At 38.8% G+C, this 22761-nt stretch overlaps 1 protein-coding gene across 1 annotated transcript in view; it reads left to right on the top strand.

Annotated features, from left to right (window-relative positions):
* The window catches only part of ARHGAP10 (Rho GTPase activating protein 10), a 138735-nt gene that overhangs the window by 91955 nt on the left and 24019 nt on the right, over positions 1 to 22761 (top strand). Inside the window, exon 19 of the mRNA XM_066548950.1 lies at positions 11956 to 12106. Coding sequence (XP_066405047.1) covers positions 11956 to 12106 — 151 coding nt within the window. The remainder of the gene's footprint in view (positions 1 to 11955; positions 12107 to 22761) is intronic.

Here is a 22761-nt window from a genome sequence, read left to right as displayed (position 1 = left end):
CTCTGTGTGTTTATAACAAAGGCGATGGAGAGGTGTGTTGAGGCATTACAAAAATTTTATAGTCAAACTGAGTACGCTGATTTTACAAGTGACATTTCTTCGTTTAAGGCAGACCAAGGACCTACTTTTAAAGGCAAGCAAGGTCATTGCTAGTCTAATGTTCATTTTATGTTGTTATTTTAAATTTCTATGCATTTCAGACTTTCTGAGAGTCTTGCATTAAATATTTTTATTTATAGCCCAGGTGAAGTCCTAGGAAATGTCACTGGCTATGGGTTAAAATATTTTAATATTTTGTTCAGCCACTACTCCGACTCAGCTAACTTTTAGCAGCTTCTGCTGACAGGAGCAAAGTTTGGAATTGTAGGAGAGTGATGGAGTCAAGATGGAGGTGCACTGACCCTTCACACTCGGTGCACATGTAATTTCCAGCTCTGGTACTCTGCAGAGAGGCATTTCTTTTCCCCTGTAGCCAAGGAAATGACCAACAAACTTTCCAACTGTAGAAGCAGGAGCCATCAGCATTTCTGATATAAATATGGAAACCTGGTAGGCAGAACAGTAAAAAATGGTTAGGATTTTTAAATTCCATCAATTCCCATTATGTGTTTTGTGGATAGCTTTATTGAACGAGAACCACTGTTCATTTTTAGGAGACATAATTGGGTTACTGGCTTTGAAATCCTGGTGCAGTCATTCCAGTATCATCACTTTTTGTTCTAATTAGAGAATTTCTGTGCAATGAATGTGTGGAAACCTGAACACAATGACTTTTACCCTAAGATAAGAATATCATGCTTAGTGAATAAGCTGGTTTTGTTGTTTATTTTTGGGGGGGTTTTTTGTTTGTTTTTTTTTGTGGGGGTTTTTTTGTGTTTTTTTTTGTTTGTTTGTTTTTTGTTTGGGTTTTTTTTGTTTTGTTTTGTTTGTTTGCTTGGGTTTTTTTGCTTTTTTGTTAAGCTTTGTCGGTATGTACATCCTCCTGGCTAGAAACCAGTCAGTGCCACTTCCACCTTGTTTAAAGGCTGCATATGTACATCTCAATTCATGTCTGTGAACCAGTTACGGTGTGTTGAGGAGGGGATGTTTTGCAAAATGCTGAGATTGGAACACTGAAGCTAGACCATTCAGCCTAATGTGTTGCTTAAATGGCATTAAATTGCACAATGATTAAGAATAGGAAGGGATAGAAGAGCATCAGGGAAGGAATTGTTTAGCTTTTGTCAGTTCTAGGCGGGTCTCTGTCAGGCAGAGTATTTCACAGTGCCCACTTAGAAGGTGAGCTACACAAGCAGATCTCTGCTTTGTAAGAAAAAGACAAAACTAGACCCAAGCTGAGATATTTTACTCAGGACTGTCAGAACCACCTGCTGTGGAAGCAAGGGACAATCCAGAGGATAATTAGGCCCATAAAATATCTTGCTTTGCTTCTGTCCTATGGCTATAGGGGAAGGACAGCCAGACAGGGGAAGGATAGCCAGATTTTGTGTCCTGTATTTTCCCCTTCACTAAAGAAGCATCAAGGAATTCATGTTTGTGTCTCATCATTATGTTTGTTTTGCTTTGAGGTAACAAGCTCAGGAGCTGACTGCAGCTGTGCTTGTACAGTGCCTGGAGCAATCTTGGCCTTTAGGTAATCTTCTAATGAAAAGTCTTAGTCAACTTGGCCCCCAAAAATGATTTTGATTTCTCTTTGCCTCCTCCAAATGAGTTTCTAGGGTTTCAATTAGTTTTTCTTCCCATGGGCTTAACAGATTGGAAATTTTGGACATTTTAGTTCTTCTGGTCTTTTCTCTTTCTTGTGGTGAGGAAGAAGGTTGGTCCATGCCATGGCAGCATGAAGAGCATGCACACATTTGTCTTGCTGTTTGTTGTAGAGTTTATAGTGTATGTTATTGGAGTGAATGTCACTATTCAAAGGGCTTGTTTATTTGCCATTTAGAGATGCCTCAGTGGTAATGTGAACCATTTTGGTTTCTCAATTCCCTGAATATTATTTTAAGAAGGACAAAAAAGGCACCAGGATAAAAAAAAGTCTAAGAAATGAAAGAAGATGAGGGAGGAGGTTGGAATAAAAATCTCAGTGGGACTGGAATATTTAAACCAGCATATGGGGGAGGAAAGAATAGTGAGTACAAATAGCAAGATTATAAAAACAGAAAGAAGATTAAGATTACGGTGAAAGAAAATTAGAAGGAAAAAAGCGAAGGGCTAGACCTAGAAGCTCCTTCTGGAGACTGGAAGACCAGAATCTGAGGAAAGGGAATAGGCTTATGTAAAAGATACCTTTTTCTCAAATCCAAACAACCTATGGGCACAATTATCTCAAAGACACTCAAGCTGAAAAGCTCAGTATTTCCTAAATATAGGGCAGATACCTTTTCTCTATCAATCTTTCTATGAAGGGGAAAGATTTTACATATTTTAGACAAAATGTCTTTGGCTTAGCTTTGATATGTTGAAATTAGTTTTAAGGGGAATTTTTTAAATGAAATGCTTTTTTTTTTCATACTTTGGGCACTTTCATGATTTCTTTTTTAAACTAGAAGAGAAGAATTTAATACTACTGAGCTCTTAAGCCAACATCAACTTCATGTAGTAATCCTTGAAAAATCTTGTCTTAAAACATATTACAGTGCATAATGCATGCAATATTTGTGAGACAGAAGGAATGGAAGCGGTGAAGTCTGTTTTAGAGCATGAAGCAGCACAGTCTCCCCTTGGCAATCCAGCAACTCTGTTGCAGGTAAATGCTTCAGGGTGGAATGCCACGCCACCAGATAAACTTAAGACTGTTTTTTGGAACAGAGCAGATCTTTTGAAGGGACACATGAGAGTTACTGAAGAAGGTTTGTTTCAGCTTTCCTGTTGCTTTGCCTTTGGCTGCAAAGGGGGACCAAGAAGCAATGCAGTGCAATTATAGTGGTTCGCTGTGGTGCAGCAATTTGAAACCTCCACAAGCTGAATGTTTCTCAAGTCAACAATCGTTGGACTTGGAGGGGGGAAAAATGACATTAAAATATCTCCATTGTGGTAAAAACATGTGAGGGTATTCAGGAGGGTATTCAGCACATGCTGAACTTGAAGCATGTAACTCATCAGAAGTGTCATTGAAACTGTTCGTGAAGTTAATTTTAATTGCATGCCTTAATCATGGCTGAGTCTCAAGCAGAAAGGGCAACAGACACAACAAAGAAGTTCTAGTAGGAATCAGAGCAGCTCTTTTGTTCCACTGTAGTGTGAGCAAACTCTAAATCCTTTCTCTGCCCTGTAGATAGCATAAAGCCCTTCCATGTAAGACACACATACGTGTGGTGGTTAATGGACTGCAAATATTTTTGTTGTTGTTGTTTAAAAGACTCCAGTTTTCTAAATGTGGTCTATGCATAGTAAGAAGACTGAATATCAAATCTCTACTCACGTTTGTGACTGCAGTTGATGATATTAGAGGCAGTCTGGATCAATACCTGGATTGGTATGCTGCTAGACTGGTCCAAAAGAAACAAAACATGCACTGTGAGAAATCATATTATATTAATAAAGAAAATAAAAACAAAATTCATGATCTCAGGGGTCGAAGAGACCTGCTGAAATGCTGTACTACAAATACATGGCACATAGAAATATTATATAGATTTCTGACTTCTTGTTTTGCCTACCTTATTTACAGTTAATTTGAGGGAACGTCCCTCTACTTCATACAAAATTTCAAAGTGATAGAGATGTCATCTTGTGCTGCCCACAAGAAATGTTCCTAAGTAAGTAAAGAGACAGGATGATGAAGGAGTGGAATTCAAGTGACTAATATTTACTTCAGTCTTGATGGTCAGGGTGTTGTACTTGCATGTATGGAGGAGGCAGCAAGGGAGAAGTCCTTATGGAGACTGCCAAAATGGATGTTCTTAAATAAAGTCTTGTTAGTAAAAGAAAATATTCTGTAAAATATTGCAAGGGACATGAAGAGGGGAAAAGTTGTTGTGCTTCTGAAAAGTTTAAAAAGTAAATTCTTATGCAGAAACTGTGTGACATAATGTGTTTTGCATGTACTCTTTGGAATTCTAGTAAGCTTTTGCCTTACCAGAAGGATTAGTTATTTCAAACCATTAAACATTTTTGTATTGAAAGTACATGGCAGTCAGCTGATAATACTTTTATTTCCAATATTTTCAAGTGCATGCTTCTTGCACTAATAAAGCATCAATATTTCATTTGGACATACAATAGAACAGCATGTTCTTTATCTCCAAAGAGCCTATAGTCATAATGCAAGGTAAAAAATGTATTTTAACAAAAACAATGAGCAAAAAATATTTGAAAAAGCAATGATGGTAAAAATCCTTGTAATGGCAGCAAGGATATCTTTGAAAAAGAAAAATGCTGGTGAGGCTGCAAGGTTGGCTGCAGTTGGAACCATGTCATTTGCAATAGTCTTGAAGATCTTGTCATTTCATTCTGATGATTTGCTTGGTGACAGTGTGGTAGGGGGTAAAATGTGGGGTTTTATACTCAATTATCTGTTCATAAAATCTGCAGTAAAATAGATGTGTATATATAGATATGGTGTTTTTTTTTTTTGTATATGCACATGTATATATATGTTTTTACATATGTATATTTATTACAAATGAAGGGAAGATACCTGTGCTGTGTTTGGCCATAGTTGTTGTTTTTGCTGGGTCTTGACTTAGGTTTCCAAGTGCCATCTTTCATCTTCTTAGGACTTCTCACACTCTTTGTAAAAGAAAATACATGCAAACATTCTCCTTCTGCATTATTTTCCTTTGAGAAGTGTGTAATGTTTTAATGTTTTAGGAATCAAGGTAATTAGACTGTCTATTCAATCTTTTAATTTTAAGGCATTTCTCTGCTATTTTAAGTAGTTCCTGTATCTAAACAAGACTCACATAGCTATTATGTGTAACAGGGAAAGATAACCTTTTAAGAATACTCTCCTTGGTGTGAGTTAGAGTAGGGTGAGCACAGAAGAGAAGGTGAACCTGCTGTTCCTGCTGGTGCAGTGGACAAATGTGGAGGTATTCCCAGCCTGGTATGTGGTTAACTCTCTCATTTCCCTTGATGGCTGAAATGGAGTGGTTGATAGCAGTGAATGGGCTGCACCAGGAGCATTCTTCTCATGAATTGTTAAAGGTGGAGTGTGATGTGATACAGTGGAGCTGCAGTCTTTGTATCAGGAGTGCTACTTTTAGAAAGGCTGACTCAACAAACTCAGAATTTGCCAGCCATCAAAGGACGTGCGTTCTTAACCTTGGTATGGTTTTCTTTTTTTTTTCCCCTTCCTTTGCAGCTGTCCTCTAGACTGTAATGTTGTGTTTGCAGGCCTTTTGGGTTCTTCCTTACATCCCAAAACTTGAACTACACAGTTCAAGGGAATCACAGCAGATGAGTGACTGTTAGAGTCTACTGATACATCAAGTCTGCCTGAAACTTCCCTAGGTTCTTTTGTCACTCTTGTAGTTTGCAGATTGTCCAGATCTATAGTTGTTTTTGTATAAGAAGAGGAGATAGCAGGTACTCCAGTCAGAAGGAGATTGAGGTTCAGAGTGTCCACAAATCCCTATAAGCAATGTTTCATTTAGTTAGGGGTGGCCCAGCTGCCAGGCAGATGGGCTCAGCAAATGATATCTTTGCAATGAAGAAAAGGCTGCCTTGGATGGATTCAATTTTAATTTATTTATTTAGAGAGCTTTGTGGTTTGGCTCACAGCCAAGGATGATTCCTGTTTCTTGTTTTGACTTACACCTGGTTACTTTCCAGGCTGCATCCACTGTTGCACTGCAATTCAACAGTGTGTGCCGGGCAGCATCAAGGGCATTATTGATGGTCTCTGTTGGTGGCCCTCTAGAGACTGAGCCACAGGTAGTTGTCAGCTCTGGATCTGATTCTACCCCCCCCACCTCCCAATATAATGGTTGTGAATAATATATAAATGTATTTTGTGGTTTGTAGTGGCATTCAAGCCTCCAAATCCAAAGCCTCAGAAAACCTGCATCTTCTGCAATCTCACAGAAAGCAGTGCACAGCAAATCATACTTCACACTATGTAAGTGTTGAAGTGCAAAAGACAAGATAGCTATTTTGAGGCAGGCACACTTGTATTGGAGTGGACATGATGGTAACATCTGGGAGCTAACTTATTTAAGAATTCTGATGAAGCTGCTGATAATTTTTCTTGGAGAATTTTGTAAACATTTAAAAATATTGAATGTGAATTTTAGAAGTAATCAACTTTAATGACATTTTGCACACTGAACACGTTCTGTTTCGATGTCAAGAATTCCTAGTGCATGTAGTTTTTATTTATTGAATTGTGTTTGTGAACAAGAAAAAGAAATAAATATTTTCACCAAAACCAGGAATGTAACATGTTGATCTAACATTGTCCATAGTAAAGTAAAAACATGAACCAGTAAGAAACTACAATAACAAAGGATATTTTTTAAAAAGATTTCAGTACTCTGGAAGTTTTATAAAATTGTTAGAATTGGTGCAGAAATCAGTTTTGAAATAAAACTGTTGTCCTAGCACTCTAGAAGTTGATATTTTGTAACTTCTATTACTATTAAACTTTTAATAACTCCAATTAGCTTCTGTAATCCCTTCAAATAGGGAATAAAAACCCTAGAACTTTTCATTTTATTGAATGTGGTTTTTACTGTTAAAAAATGGATTACAATTAGTGTGCAATTAGTGGTTATAATTAGTGGCTGAACTATTGTAGTAGTGTTTTAGGATGCTTATTTTCACCTTGCAATTTCTGAAATGCTTACATCTACAGTAAAATTGTAATTTGACATAAAAGACATCATTGCTTTGGTTTCAGAAAATGGCAAAAAGCAGGGTATGACCACTGTCTTCATTATCCTAAGAGGAAAAAAATGTTGAAAATTAATCTGAGTAAGAGCACACTGTGAACCACAAAGACAGTTGCCTTTTTTTTGGTGTTTTTGTCTGTAATATAAATATATGATTTTTGGTTTTGTGCAGATTGCTGGGTTTAACCTGAATTGGGCTTTCCTTACATTGAAAAGAAGCTAAGTCAAGGAAAGACCATGGTGATGAGCTCCTCTTGCACTATCCCATTAACTGCTAATGTATAAAATATTCTTTGATCAGCATATATGATAGCCAGTTGTCATGGAAATGCAAGGAGTACCATAGGGATAAAATGTGTAAGGGGAGAGCAGTACATGTGCCATAGCTAGATAATGTTTTATATTATTCAATGAACATTAGTGGAAGTGTCTGTATCTTTTATTTAACAATGGCAAATCAAATTGGTATCATAGGGAAATTGCCCAAATAGAAACGTATGTTATTCTTGTCATGAGCAATACTCTTCTCCACAACATATGAATGTAGTAGTGAAGCCTATCCCACTAGTGGAATTCCAAAGAATTTGGAATAACCTTGAATGTTCTAGCTTCCTTTGTATTACACAGTGACTTCTGATGCTCTGGTTTGTCTTTGTGTATTCAAAGGATATAGATGCATGTTCTGGGTGCTTGGTGTTATGAGACTGATAGGGTTTTTTTCTTGAAACAAAACCATGGGACTGCTTTCTTATAAGAAATCTCACTGATTTCTTATAAGTTTATCTTCATTAATTCTATTACTAAGCCTCCAGTTTTTTCTCCGCTCTTTTTCACCCCGCTCTGTCCTTGCTGTTTGCTTCCCACTGATTTTTAGAGGAAATTTTAATTACCCCAGTGAAACAAAGCAGACAGAGATGACCTGATGTCTGGGTCTTTTCCTCATGTAATTCCTGGCAAACATACTGAAATTCATTAATTAGTTCTGCTTGAGACCAGAACGAACAGATCAGTATTCTCTTGTAGCAGCAGAATCTAATCTACATTTCCATGTACAGCTATACATCTAGTCATAAACTTGTGGAATAAGCCAAGGTAAATCCTCCCAAGTTGTGGGTTTTTTCAGTATCTAAAATCAGCTCTCGTAAGAGCTCAGGGTCTAGAGTCCAACACTGTTGTTGCAGATTAAGGGGAATCTGGCAAAATTGCTTGGGCTGCTGCCATGTGGATCTGCTGGTAGAATACAGTATGATAATATGTTGAATTTGGCTCATTACTCTGAAGAAATGCTGCCATAGACACTGTGGGACACAGATTTAGGAATTGGAATGGTTCTGTGTAGGGATGATCTTGGGCTCACTGCTCTAGACAGAGCTGTTATTAGTGCTGTATGCCCAAGATGGTTTGTGGTTTGTTTAGGCTTGTAAAGCATCCATTTTATACTCCTACATAGAGAGAGAAATAGGTCAGACTTACCAGAGTTTTAAATTGATCCACCAGAGTTTCATCTTTTTTGTTGTAACTTTTACGCTGCAGGTTCGGAGATTCATCCTCTGGTTCATTCGGTGTGCACTTTGAAATTTTGCTTTCAAATAAGATCAGACCTAAAGAAGCATTTACAATAGTGGGCTAACTGGGACTGGCTAACAGAAGGATTTGTTGCTGGATTAAAATTTTGAGTGCTACGTATATTAGTCTTCTCCCAAGTGTAAATTGTTACATTTAGCTTCAGAGTTTACTCCCAGGTAGGTCAATAGGAGGATGCCAGTGCTTTTGAGAACTAAATTGTAGAGAACTGACAGTCTATAAATGTCATGCAGTTTGACCACAGTGTCAAAAACCGTGTTAACACTGGACGTGACTGTGAAGTCTTTAAACTTTGAGGTTGGCTTAGTATATTTTTATCTCTTCTAGAATGATGTAATGTAATGAGCACACGTCACTCTTGTCTTTATTACAGGAATTAGTCTAAGCTGTGTGACTTCTGCCGTCCAGATGAGTGATAGTGGTAGATCTGACCTTCAGGGGGTGTGGTTTTTTGAGCAGCAAAACAATAATCTCTTAAATAGCAAATTCCAATCTGTTCTTCCTTGGGAGAGTTTCCCTCCAACTGTATATGTGTGATTGCCTTGCCATGCATCTGATAGCAGCTGCTTGTAGTGCAGGACAGTACTCCTAAACTTGCTCAGCTGTGGTCCCAGGACTTGCTTTGTGCAAGTCAGCCAGCACACAGCACTGCTGGGGCCATTTCAGGTAATCATACTGTGTGTGTGTATGTGTGATGTTGAATTCAGTCCTCTGTGTGCATGCATTGGGCGTCTGACAACAGGTCACTCAGAGCTGGCATCTTTTATTAGTCATGAAACATTTATCTTCAGTGATGGGTAAATAGTTAATAAGATTAGAAGCAAATTTGAATAAAATCAAAACCAACTTTTCTCCCCACAGCTTAAATTAAGCAGCTCTCCATCCCCTCATTCTCAGGCAGACCTAGCAGTGCTTCTGTCAGTGCAGCAGACAAATGTCCAAGCCAGGATGAAGGACACTTGTCTATCTAAGTGAAAATAAAGCAAGGAAGATAGCTGAAATGCTGTATGTGCACTTCTGAAAGCGGAGGTTGATGTTCTGCTTGCTTTTCAGATGCTCTCCTTTGCAAAACTGTAGTATGAGCTGAGGCTTTGGCCTGCAACAGAAAGAGATTGCTGCTGCTGAAAAATGTCTAGGTACGGCTGGGCTGGATTTTGTTTTCCTAATAAAAAGACCTAAAAAGAGACCAAAGTAGGGATGAACACAACTATGAGCTGCTTTAAAGAGCAAAAAGTCTTTTTGTCTTTTGCCTTTGTGACTCCTAATTTCTCATGATAATAGTTTTAAAAGAGTATATTACAATATTTGTGAGAGACAAGTAAAAACCAAGGAAGAAATTCACTGCCACCAGTGCAAGTCACCTAGAAGCATACGAGAAAGTTCATCTCTTATGAAGTACTCCTGGGAAATACTTGTTCTTCTCACCATCACTAATTTCAGCAGAGATCCGTGGATACGGCTGTAGAAATAAACACAGCTGTGGAATGTGGCATAGCAAACAACATGCTGAAACCTCTTGGCAGAGAGTTGTTTGCCAGGGAGCCCAAATGCAATGCTTAGTCCATGAAAAAGATGGCATTTCAAGTTTTGGTACCTTTGAATTTTTCAGAAGCAAATATTTATCCCTAAACCTGCTCAATCTAGCCCTGTATTTACACATAAGGGGGCAGTGTGGTACTGTTAGCCAAGTGCCATGGAGGTGCACATCAGATTTCACTATTATATATTGCATCATGTTTTAAGAAATGGCTTTAGAACTCTGAGCACAACTAGAGCTTTGTCACTGCCTGAGAGTGCTGCTGTGTCTGTACTGGGGAGAACCAGGTTGGACAGCTTCCTCTCTTCTTTGTAAACATTTTGTTTTTAGAGAGGTGCTGTTTTGGCGCTCTCTCGTAGTCCCTTGTTCGTAGGCATGTGAAGGAGGGGGAGACAGTTTTCCTTATGCTGGGATGGGGAACTTCAAATTAGAGCATTTTTACCTCCCCCATGGCAACATTCACTTACTGGAAAGGAAGGAAATGTTTCCACTGAAGGTTTTCTGTGCACACCATACATGCACTGCTGCCCAGTTTTGGGAATATGATAATTTCTTCACTGTTTTCATGGAATATGTCCTTTCTTGATTATTTTGTATCAGCACAGTCTTTTACCTGCCAATACAAAAGTGATGATTACGTGTCTGTAAGTCAATGCATACCTGGGATCTTCGGTCATCTTCTTCCCACACGTTAATATTCAGGGTTAGCAGGCCAGGATATGATGGCATTTAGGGTCTTTAGTACTTTTAACATGGTGTTTTGAGTGCCTTACTACAGGATGCTTATGGCATTATTTCTCACCTGTCTGACTTTTAGTGTCATCCTGAACCTGACACATGCTGTTATTATCCAGAAATGTGTTATCTGTGTTGTCCCTTTATAGTTTCTGCATGAATTTCTACTTTATAAAAAGCTTCCCCTGAAATATTGATTACAGCTGTCCTCTGCCACTTGTCCTTGTAGTAAATATTATAAAGTTGCAGAGCACAGGAACATCATACACTGTTTCATTACATCTTGTTATATCACTGTGTTGCATTGCTGTGAGGTGTGCTGTACAGACACAGGAGTTTTCTTACACAGTTCCTGTTTGTGTTTATCTGCTGCTTTGTCTTCACTAAAATACATATGAAGCCAATTGGTTCATGCCATGATCACTTGTAGAAGGCTGCTGGCAAATTGCATGCCAGCACAGTGATAATTTCTAGTAGTAAATCAGCACTGTTGGACTGTCCCCTTTGTGTGACAGTTGAAGTGCTACCAGGTACAGTGAATCTATGTTGTTAGTTAATTCAGAGAGAAATGACGTGATGTTCTCTGTGGAGTGGGGATATGCTGATGGTCGTGACTCAAAAGATAAAAGGATGACAGCAAATGCAGTCCTTTTTATATGCATCTTTGTGAATGTTAGTATTTAATATAAAATTGTCTCAATATGTAATAGTTAACACAATAAATTCTCTGGTGGTTTGTTACTATGGTATTTCTCATTAAAAACCCCTGCCCACAAAATTTTCCCCTTGCTTTCTTCAAGAGTGTGGTGTTTCTTTAATTAAAATGGCTGATATAATGATATCACAAGTTTTGAAAATTAAAATCATATTCTGTAAAAATTACAGGTTCTAGCTAAAGCTATAAAGCATTTTGGTTACTGGTTCCTAAGTTAGTATCTTTCATTTTCTCCTTCCCCTCCACCCTAGCTGGTAAGTGTGGCTGCAAATGTTTTGTGTTTGAATTAACTGATTGGCAGCTTGGTTAATGGGTAGACAGTGCTATTGGTTATTTCCATATTCTATTTATCTATTTATTTATTTATTTATTTTTAAAGCACTCATTAAAAACCCACAGCATACTCCCAAACTTGAAGGAATGGATTTTTTGGCTCCTGTCTGCTTTGAATGAAATCCAAAACAAATGTTGTTTGATAATGGTTTACAGTTGCATTGCACAGGTTGCTCGTCATGATAAATAATTAACACCCTTTGTGTTCTTGATTGCAGATTTTCAAAACCCTGCCTGATGCTTCTTTCCCTGAGCCAATCTCTATGTCAGTATCTCCTCCAAATGCCCCACCAAGGCAGTCAAGAAGACAAGGACAGCGTATTAAGAGGCCTCTGGCTGTTTACAATCTCTGCCTGGAGTTGGATGATGGTAAGATGTTAGTATAATTTCAGTCCTTGCATCAGATGGGCTGTGTATCCTATCTCCAGGAGGTGTTTTCATTTCATGTTTCATTTGTATACATGTGTGGATGCACATGCACGCTGCTGTAATTGCTTTGGAACATGCAAAGCAGCAAGGAGAGCTACAGAGAGAGGACAGCAGGGAGTACTGTCCTGTGACTTCTGGTTAAAAGTAGGACGGACTGTCTTAAATATGCTTTTCTCCTCTAAAAAAGAAGCAGCTCCTGTTTCTTTGGGGAAATCTCTTTGACCTCTACTGAAGATTACACAGCCATAAGATAAATGGAGAGAGAACTAAAATTAAAGCAAATCTTTTATGAGAAGAGCTAATGCACTTTACAGTTAAATTCATCTGGATTAAAGGCTCAGGTCATCACTGCACTGGAGAATACCACTACTTCACTTGAATCTTTAATACCTTGCTGTAACTAGCAGTAAATACTTGTCAACTTGCCTTACCACTAAAAAGCAACGGAAAAAAAAAAGAAAAGTCTTCCTTTTGTGTGGAGTCTGCAGTAGCAGCATACAGTGAGGCAAAGGGTGTATAATAACGTCTTATGTATTCTGACTGTTGGCCAGAACCAAAATCATTTTCCTGAAATTTCATTGCTTGGGGGTATGTACAGTACTGAGGAGGCAAGTCAGGGCTCATTTTGTGTTACAGTGTTCCTCCACCCTACTCCTTTTCTCTCTCCTAATGTTTTTTGCCAATTGTCTTTTCACATGAAGAGCCCTGGGATCAGGGCACAAAGTCCAGTTACAACAAGTGAAAATAAACAGGAAGGTTTTGGAATCATGCAGTAGTAAGAGATTCACTGGTGAACTGTCACAAAATTGGTATTTAACAGTGGTTGGTTTCATAAGATAAGACAAATACTTATGACAGCTGTTAAGTGCAACTTTTAGAAATAAACTCAGGACTGTTTATGGTTTCAAAGCCAGTTTTGCAAAGAGTCAGCAAGAAATTCAGCATTCCTGCCATCAGATTTGATTCACCAGAGAGATACAAAATCTGTGTCTGTCTTTTCTTGCATCAAATGTGAAACTAAATGCCTTGACTAGAAGATATTTAGGGATATCTGCTTAAAAAGCTTAAGATGTGTTAATTTGAATAATATGCTCCCAAAAGCTAAGAAAACACTTGAGCTGCATCTGGAATAATAAATTTATCCTCATCTGAAAAACAAAGGTAAACTGAAGCCACTCACAGAGCTGCTCACATCTTATTTTGAATGTGAATCCTAGCAGGACCCAAGAAGTACCACAGCTTCTCAAACTCCATGGAGCAAGGTGCACACTGAGGAGTTGACTTTGACCCAAACACTGCAGACAAAAAGCACTTGGTGGGTTGTTTTTATTTTGAGAGCCAAAAATGCAGTGTTACTGTTGAAAACTGTTATAAAGATTCTATTTTACCAAAATGCAGTCCATATTCTTGTCTAATTTGGGCATCTTGGCAAAGAGCTGGGATTGTTAAAGGCTGTAATAGTTATATTTCATGCAGAACCTCGGTGCTTGTCTGGGAGTTGTAGTGGGCTGTGAACTGCAGAATAGCCTAATGCATCATGGTACACATTAAAACCATAGTGAGGGCTGAACTGCTGCAGGTGAAATTTCGGTGGCATCTGGCAATAACATTTCCCCTTGTAACTGCTGAAAAAATGCCCTCTGTGGTCTGTAAAGCCACTACCAAAGGTAGCAGGATCCTCAGGCTGTTGGTAGCTGCTGGTCACATGCTAATGGCTCTTTTCCTTGTTCAGCCAGCCCGCTGTGTCAGGACAATGTAGTTGGGACAATGGCTCTTGGGCACGTGTGCCATGCACATGCAGTGCTGCAGTGCCTGGAGCCCAGCTGTGCACACTCTGAGCCACTGCCCCAGTGGCTGCAGGCTCTGTGGATCAGCCAGGCTCATGAATTATCTGGTCCTGAGTAGAGCTCAGTGCCTGCAAACACACTCTGTGGCCTTCGGTTGCTTTCTTCTTCGGAGAGGGGGTGAAGGAATAGAAGTGATCCTGGGCTTCATTCCATATTTACCTAGTTTCTTGGCTAACAAATGCATGTTTTATAACTGCTCTTTGGAAGATTTTATCCTGTGTGTGTTTTTAACAGGAAATTAAACATTAAACCCCTTCCCTCCCCCCCGCCCCCCCTTATTCACAATGGCATGAGTTAAGCACCAGGCACAAGCCAGTGTTTTGTATTTCCTGGATATGGCAAAATTATCATAATCTTGTTTTAAACAAGCAGCTGATACATATTTATATGTAAATATATTTGTAGACAAATATATCTCTAAAGTTATGGTAATTGTATATAAATATTCTCTATGCCTTGAAACTAGAGCTATGTCGGAGACAAAATCTCTCTGTGCTGGAAAACTTCTTGAGTGTGTTTCTTTTAGGATTGTTATGCAAACCAGGAAATTGTTAGAAAAGCGGAAACAAGTCTTTAGCTATCAGCTGCTCCAGGGAGTTAACAGGCTTCAGAATCCACTGCTTGAATTGGAAATGCAGGGTTCGGGCCAGGTTTCTTTTTAAAAGCACGTTTGCAGTCGAGAAGCTTCTTGACTGCACAGAAAATGTATGCAGCAACCACCCAGAAAGGGCTGTAAGATATATAAATATTGATAGATATAATAGCTGAAGAACACACGCTCCGTTTGATAAAAATCTTTATTTTGCCTTCTGGTAATTAGCTGTACTGAATTCTGATAGTGCATAGATTTTCCTTCCTTGTACATGGCAATTAGATGATTAAACCCATTTGCAAACAATTCAAGGATTATATTTACTACCATGAGGATCTTTGTTTCCTGAAAGATCAACTTGAATCACAGATGATGCTGTCTGTTTTTCTTTCAACTTCTTTCTTCTTTGCTCTGTGGTAAGCCATGTACTAAATTTTCACTCTGAAGTTTTTTGACATCCTAGTTTCTTTTCTTAAGTAGAACTTGACCTAATGGGGAACTCTGAGCTACTTTCATATGTGGCCCAGACCCAAAGTTCTTGTTTCAGCAAAATGCAGATTTGTCTGAGATTTACATTAAGACTATTTCCCGAGTTTTTTAGCCTTCTAAATGAAGATTTGGGATTTGTTTTTTGGTGGTGGGTTGGTTTTGGTTTTGGTTTGTTTGGTTTGGTTTTGGGTTTTTAACGGCTTTTTAATTTTTTTTTTATTTTGTTGGGGTTTGGTTTTTTTAATCTATGGAAATTGTTTTCTTCTTTCCCCCTCACTATTTGAATGAACTTTATAGTGAATAGCAGTGCAGAAACTCCTGTGACTTACAGTCTCAGCTATGTATAAATGACTTTTCATTGCCTCTGTCTCTCTATGCAGACAGAGAAAGACTGTTAGCTAGAACTGGAAGTTGTTTATCATGTTCTAAACATGTCATGGGGTCTTTATTTTCCATTTGGGCAGTCAGCATATATCAGAGGAGATTGCTGTTTACATTTCTCCTAGAGGGCAATGCAGATTTAAAATTTAGTTCCCTTACAATTTCATTTAAATTTTAATGTACCTTTCTTGTCTTGTAGCAAATGCAACAGGTTTGGGATTTCTCTTGTTTGTTTGTTGCATTCTTTTTCTTGTTTTTTTCAGTGCCAGAGACTTAGAGATTATTAAACAATTTTTGCAGGGCTGTTAGAGCAATATGGGAAGAAAAGTCCTGTTTAAGTAGGCTGTGTAATGCAGTCCAGCCAGGATGAGCAGAGAATCAGCACAAGTTGCATAAGTCACACCTGGAGTCAAGAAATGGGTCATGCGTAGCACTTTGTCCAACGACAGAACAACTTCTTTTCTAAACGAATCCGAATATACATCTTAAACCACAAGGCCTGCTGATGCCTTATTCTCTGAATACTCTCTAGGTGCCAAAATTTCTCCTTGGCACATACCTGGACATAGCACATTAGTGTCAAAGGTAGGCTGCACTGTTCTTTTTTTAGGGCATTTGTGTCCTATCCCCCCACTCTGGAATCATATGGGGTGTTTTTGATAGCCTGCTGCTGCTGTAAATTAAATACTATATTTATAGTGATTTAGAAAACAGATACTTCTGCAGAATTTGAAAAGAAATAGAAATTAGAACTGCTACTTAACCCTTCAAAACTTTGTGCTAACTTATATTGCCCTTTGAAGTATTTCAGGGCACAGTTATGAATGGTATGTTAATATTGAATAGAAGTTGCTGGTCTTGATTTTTTTGTGGGGATTGGAGTGAGACAGTGTCTTAATTTGGGTGATAAATTAATTTCCATGAATTACTGTGTCATTCAATTAAATTACTTTATCAGAATAAAATGTGATACGTGTAATGGCTACATAGCAATATTCCCTCTCCCTACACTTCCCCCCCTCACCATCCCAAACACAACTAAAAAATCAAACTTTATTTGGAATTACTGAACAGAAAACCTGTATGTTAGAGGAAGCCTTGGACTTTACAATGAGACTGGTCTTCAGGGCTGAAACAGCCCAGAACTGCAAGGTTGCAGGTGTGAAACCTGGCCTTGAACTCTTTCTATTTATGAATTTGCTGCTTGGAAGTGTTTCTGTAACCTGGCACATAGTAGGGGAAATGGAAAGAAAAGCAGCTACATAGGCATATCAAAAAGCCATAAGGCCCTGCAACACTTGCTTACAAAGCTATTGTTAACAGCTGAGCAGAACACAGCTATGCTGTCACAAAATAAATGCACCAATGTTAGTCATGAGGGGAAGATCAGGATGACTGCTGTTTGCCATGTGGAATTTCTGACAGTTTGTATTTCATCTTGCTGCAAGAGTAGCTCCTGCAATTCTATGTGATTCATCACAGCTTTTCCCACCTGATGGCTCCAAGTAGGATGTGTGCTATACAAACTTAAAAGTCTTTTTGAGCTACTGCCAGTGAAGGTAAAGCTTTTCCTTTTTCTTGTAATTGTGGGTCCTACTTTCCTATCAGAGAGTTGACTTCTGCTTGGAGAGCTTTGGGTCCATAGAAGGTCTTTTTTTCTTTTTTTCTTTTTTTCTTGTTTGTAAGAGATACAGAATAATTTTGGTCCACACTTTGCATGCACAATATACATTATCTGGCCATTTTATCCCTTCGAGTAATCTTTTTGCTGCAGTCTACTTGCTGTGCTGCTAGCAAAAATCAAATTTGTGTCATGATGTAGTAAACATCTCCTAACTTTTTCATCTCGTTGAATGAGGTGTATCAGATCTTCATGGTTGGTGTGAGAATTGCCTTAGTTTCATTGCCAGTGCTTGTCTGTTTTCAATGTATGAAATCTAGAGGCTGTAGAAATGTTCAAAGTAAACACATCCACGTGTTCACACACATGCATAGAACAGAACTCAGGGGGCAGGAAAAGGGAACTTGAATAGACTTAAAACTAGAATCTGAATTGAAAGAAGGAACAGGGAGAGTTCAGCAGAATGGGTCAGTCTTTCCTTGAGGCCAGACATTATTAAAAATCTCTGACCTCCTGTAATAATCCTTCATCTCTTTAATTCTCTACCTTCTGCACACAGACACACAGGGGCAGATAATGCTGTAAGAAGGCTAATTTGGCATGCTAAAAGGCATTAATCCTGGGCATGGAAGTCACTGACATATCTTTACTACATGCCAGCTGTGCCCTGGCCAACCTCTATTGGTAAAAGTAAATTCTTTCACCCAGCACACAAGAGTGTAAGTAGAACAAAGACTTGAGCTCTTCAGTCACCTTCCCATGGATGAGAACATGCATTGCACTGAATTAGGGGTTTCCTCATGTGCTCTTGCTTCTCTTCACTGGTGACAAGAATAGCAGAGATCTTGCAGGGGAGAGCTGGTGAACTTTTTATAGGGCTGATATGCAAGTTAGAAAATATTCCTCTTCTTGTTTTGCTCCCACTCTATCAGTGTTTTTGATTCAGTCAGAAAAAAATGTCTTCTTGTTTGCCTGTTAGCTTCTGGAAGTTTTTGTCCTATTTGCTCTTCTTTTTCTCTCTAATTTTCTGTTTTCTTCTTTTGAAAGTTGCACTTAGTGCAAGGTGAATTACATTGCTGTCACTTCTTTCCTTCCCAGCTGTTTTGCTGAACCAACAGGGAGATTGAAGGTGTTCTTAGGGGAGATCAACAAACCTGTCACCTGGATGTTCAATTGAAACAACTGACAAAACTTCCCCTAAGGGCTGCTTATCTTGTTTTCTGTAGTTGTTTTAACAAGCCATAGGTATCCTGCTTGATCCATTCCTCTACTGAAGTCACTCTTATGGCAAAAGGAGAGAGGTGAACAAAATGAGGAAGGAGGCACAGCCAAGTGTCAGCAGCACAGTGAAAATATTTAAATGGCTTTCTTGTGAGAGACACAATGTGGTAGGAGTTAGTCCTTGTCATTGGCCAGGTTGTGGAATTACTGGTGAGAAACTTCTTTTAAGAAGTCATAGGAAGTGACTGCATGTGAAGCAAGCTTAATAGCAAGAGAAAAGGAGACAACAGCATGATGTTATCCCTGTTTGACAGCTGAGGGAAAGAGCTTTTGAACACCTTACCTTTTGGGGGTGGAAGCACCCTTACAGACACATCTTCTAGCTTCTTGGTGCCAAACAGAAAAGGAAATGGAGTAATATTTTCATGGACTTGGAGTTTTTGATGGTATTTAAGAAGTGCGTCTGACTTAGGGAACTTTTTGGCCTGGTGATTGTACCCCTTCTTGAGCTGCTCTGGTTTTTCACAGTTCTCATTCTCATGGATTAAACTAGAGCTGTTCCCTTGTATGTTTCAGTACAGACCTGCACCATAGGTAAATGTTGCCTGGACTGCTGGAAACCCAAACTCAGTGCTACCAAAAAAGCTATGGAAGAAGTGGGACAGTCTGTTTATCTTACTATTTGTCAGATTTTTGGGAAGTAGCTTCAGTTCATCGTTGCATTCCTCAGCCATGAAATTGGCTGGCATCTGGCCAGACTGGTAAGGCTGGAGATCATGTGTGGTTTCCTGCCAAGCCAGCTCTGGTAAAAATGAGTAATTGTTGAGTTTAGATACTGCTCTTGTTATCGTGGTGTGCACAAATCAAAAGAGGAACCCCTCTGCAGGCTTGTATCTGATTTCTGTTGTTTCAAAATTTAATTATGTGAATTAATTAACATCCCAACATTGTATCTGTGACTGTCTTGAACTGTTTTTCCACAGCTTGAGGAATGAATGGGGATTCTTTACCCATTTTAATTTTAGCTTGCTCAGTGAAAGGCTATGTGTCTTTTGGATTTTATTGAGGTAAAATAATCCAAGCAGTATTTCTTCTGATTTTGAAAGATGGCCTGCAGTAAGGGGGTTATTCATTAAAATAATTGCTAAATTTTTACAGGTTAATTGTTTAATGATACCGGTTAAGTGTATCTCTAGAAAGATGCTTGTTAAAAATTGAACTTTGCATTTTGAAAATGGACAAAAAAATCAAAAAGGAGGAGGCCAGGACAGGATGATGGTCCCCAAACTCCACTTGCCTCTAATTAACTTGCAGATGAGCACATTTCTTTCCCTTTCCTAACCCCAACTCAAACACCTTGTGGCCCTTTTGGCTGCAATTCTTGAGTTGCATCATCCAGTCTTGAGGCAAATTCTGTCTAGCACAGCTTCCTCCTTTTCCCTGATGTATCTGAACCATTATGGAGTTGGGGAAAACAACCTTGCTGTAGGAAAGCTACTTTGTGCCTAATATATGCATGCTACTACATGCACACATTTGAAAAATATATCAAAGTTGGTCTTTATCTAGGAAAAACTGTAGTCAGTTCAAATAATTGTGTTAATTATTTTGTCTGAGAGAAAAAAAGTAGCTGGAGCAGGGATCTGATTCTTGCTGCATGTGCTCTGTGTGACAGCATGAAACTGATGGGAATGTGGGTTGTCTGCTGTCCATTTGCTCTGCTGACTTGAGGCTGGATGAGTCTCTGATGTCTAAATTTATGTAAGAACTAACTGCATACCAGGGCAGGGCTGCATTGTATAGGGTTTGCTACACTCTGGGGTTATTAATGGGTACTTTTGGATAATGGAATGTGGCAGTACAAATCTATTTTTCTGAGTTTTTACAGGAATCTGACCTCCAAAATACCCATTATTCAGGAGCGCTGAAATAATTCTCTTGTTTAGTTTTAGCATTCACTATGGTTACTTTTTTAACCAAATTATAGGTCACTATTAGTTTGCTTTCACCTTAATTTGGAAACTGCTTGTTTGAAAAAGCAGATTCTGTGGTCTGGAGGTAATAAACAATTGACCAGTTTTAGTGGCATGACAAATGAAAGTACACAGCTTCTTAATTTACTGAGAAACAGATGACTTGGCTTCATTAATTCAGAAAACTTTTTTAAAGTTTGAAGAAGTAGAAGAATATCTGAGTTTCCCTGGTGTTTGGTTTGATTTACTTCAGGATGAGCAGTACAGTAAACAGTGAATAAAGGGGGCAGCCCTGCATCTAGAAAAGGCTCTTCTTGGCTGCAGATTCCTCTGATAACTATCACAGAAAACTTGCTCCAATGGACTTACTTCTAGCTTTCCAGGAATGGCTGAATCCTTTCCAGACTAGTTGGTACATCATTTCATGGGATCATTTAAAGATTTATTAACTGTGTGAAGAAACTTTGGTTATGCTTTTTGTGTCTGTTTTCTGTAGATGCTGAAGATCTAACACCTGGAATTAAGTACTTACTTGATCAAGGATATTTATGATACCAATATTTTTTTTCTGTCCCCGATCTGAGATTCCTATTAAAATGAAAATACAGTACATACCCATAAATAAGTGTAAGAGCAAAGCTACTTTCTACTTGGTTGAACTTCTGGATTATTGTGGGACATGAGCTATTCATGGGTAAGGAATGTTTGCTGTCTCAGAGCGGGATGCAGCTGTGGTGCTGATGGGGGGGACGGGTGGCTGCACAGCAGTGCAGCTGCTGCTTCCCCACCTCCTGATGCAGAAAATGGCAGACTTGAAGGTGGCAACAGGGATTTTCCCTCATCTTTAACCTATCTCCTCAGTAATTTAACAATCTCCTCAGTAATTGTCCCCATCATCCCTTGTCTATGACTCTGTTTGTGTCAAAGTTGAGATAGATTTTATCCTCTTATTTTACCCTGATCCATCCATGCAATGACCACTTAAAACATATATGACAGTGCTCTTTGGTGTATTCTGTGTATCTCAATAGAAACAGTTACATATTCCTCATTTACTCCAGAAAAATTCTCTTTCATAAACTGTATTCATTCTCTGGTTACCCTTAAACTGTAGACATTGTTTGTACTGTTGACATTAAGATTAGTCTTGCTTTTAACATTAAAACATGTAATTCATCAGTTTACTTAAGCTGAAGTTGGAAGCAAACTGTCTCTTAAGCAAGTAACTGATAGTGTTAACTCTGCTTTTCATGGTCCTTAATACAAATGCTTTTTTCTTATTTAGAATTCTCAGAGTAAAGCAAGGATATGATTATTGACACTGCCAAAGTATTTCGGGGCTTTTTTTTCAACTTTGGATGCCAACAAAAAATATTCTTAGACTAGCCAGATGGAAAAAGGAGAAAAAAAGGCAGTGGGGAGACATGTCATGCTCAGTTAGGTAGAAGCTTAGTTCAGATCTCTGGTAAGGAGGGTCTGAGAGCTTTTACTATCTGAGGCTCCTTCAGATAAAAAGCAGAAGGAATTGAGGGTTTTATGTATTTGCTGGATATGTGGTAGATGTTAGTCTGTGCTAGTACTTTGGGGTATCTGTGATTATTAGAAAGGGTGACATGAGGCAGGGAAGGGGGGAAGGAGGAAGGATATTTGGGTTAGAAACTGAGGGATTAGTAGTAGCAGCTAGACACACCAGTAAGTTTTTAGGATCAGCCTAAGGTATTTATTATTTTCTAGATGGAGCTGGTCTGAACCATGAACAGCCATAAAGGCAGAGCAGAGGGTGTCTGTTGCAGAGGCACAGTGAAAGCTCAAAGGCTTGGATGAGTGTTGTGATTAGATCAGTGAAACAAGAAATTCATTTACATGACAGTTTAAAAGGATCCAGGCAGTCAAAAAATTTAAATAGTATGCAAAAGGTGATGAGAATGTGAAACAAGTTTTAACTATCTTGATAGTAAAATTGGATCTTACACCTATTTGTGTAGGATGGGGACATGAATTGTAGAAGCAGCTTGATGGCAGCTCTAGAAAAATGGCCAAGCTGAAGGCACTCAGAGCCTTCCCACAAATATGACGAAGGGAAGGTGAAGAGTTGATGGCTGGAATGTTGACAGAAATTTGTGAGATGTCATACAGACTTACTGCTTTTGTACTGAGAAGCCTCATGTCCTTCATCTGTTCAGGCTCTCTTTGGCACCCAAAAATGAGTGTAATATGAGAGAAAAAGGAGGGGGATTGACATTTTTAAAAGGAGAAGGTGAAGGCACCAAGAACACCAGACTGTATGCTCAAAGAATAATATAAATGAGCTTTAAAGGCAGTCACATCTTACATGTTTTAGAAGGTAAGAGCTTATTAGAATTCAGGTGGTTGGAAAGAAGAGTAGGAAGTTTCTGGAGCTCCTCTTCGAAAGGACCTGTCAGTCCAATGTAGCAGTCAGCTTTTTCATAGGAGTGGGAGACCTGACAATG

Source organism: Molothrus aeneus, chromosome 4 (genome assembly GCF_037042795.1).
Source record: "Molothrus aeneus isolate 106 chromosome 4, BPBGC_Maene_1.0, whole genome shotgun sequence".
NCBI classification, from domain to species: domain Eukaryota; kingdom Metazoa; phylum Chordata; class Aves; order Passeriformes; family Icteridae; genus Molothrus; species Molothrus aeneus.
Note: the sequence above shows the minus strand (reverse complement) of the source record. Positions and strands in the feature narration are given on the sequence as shown.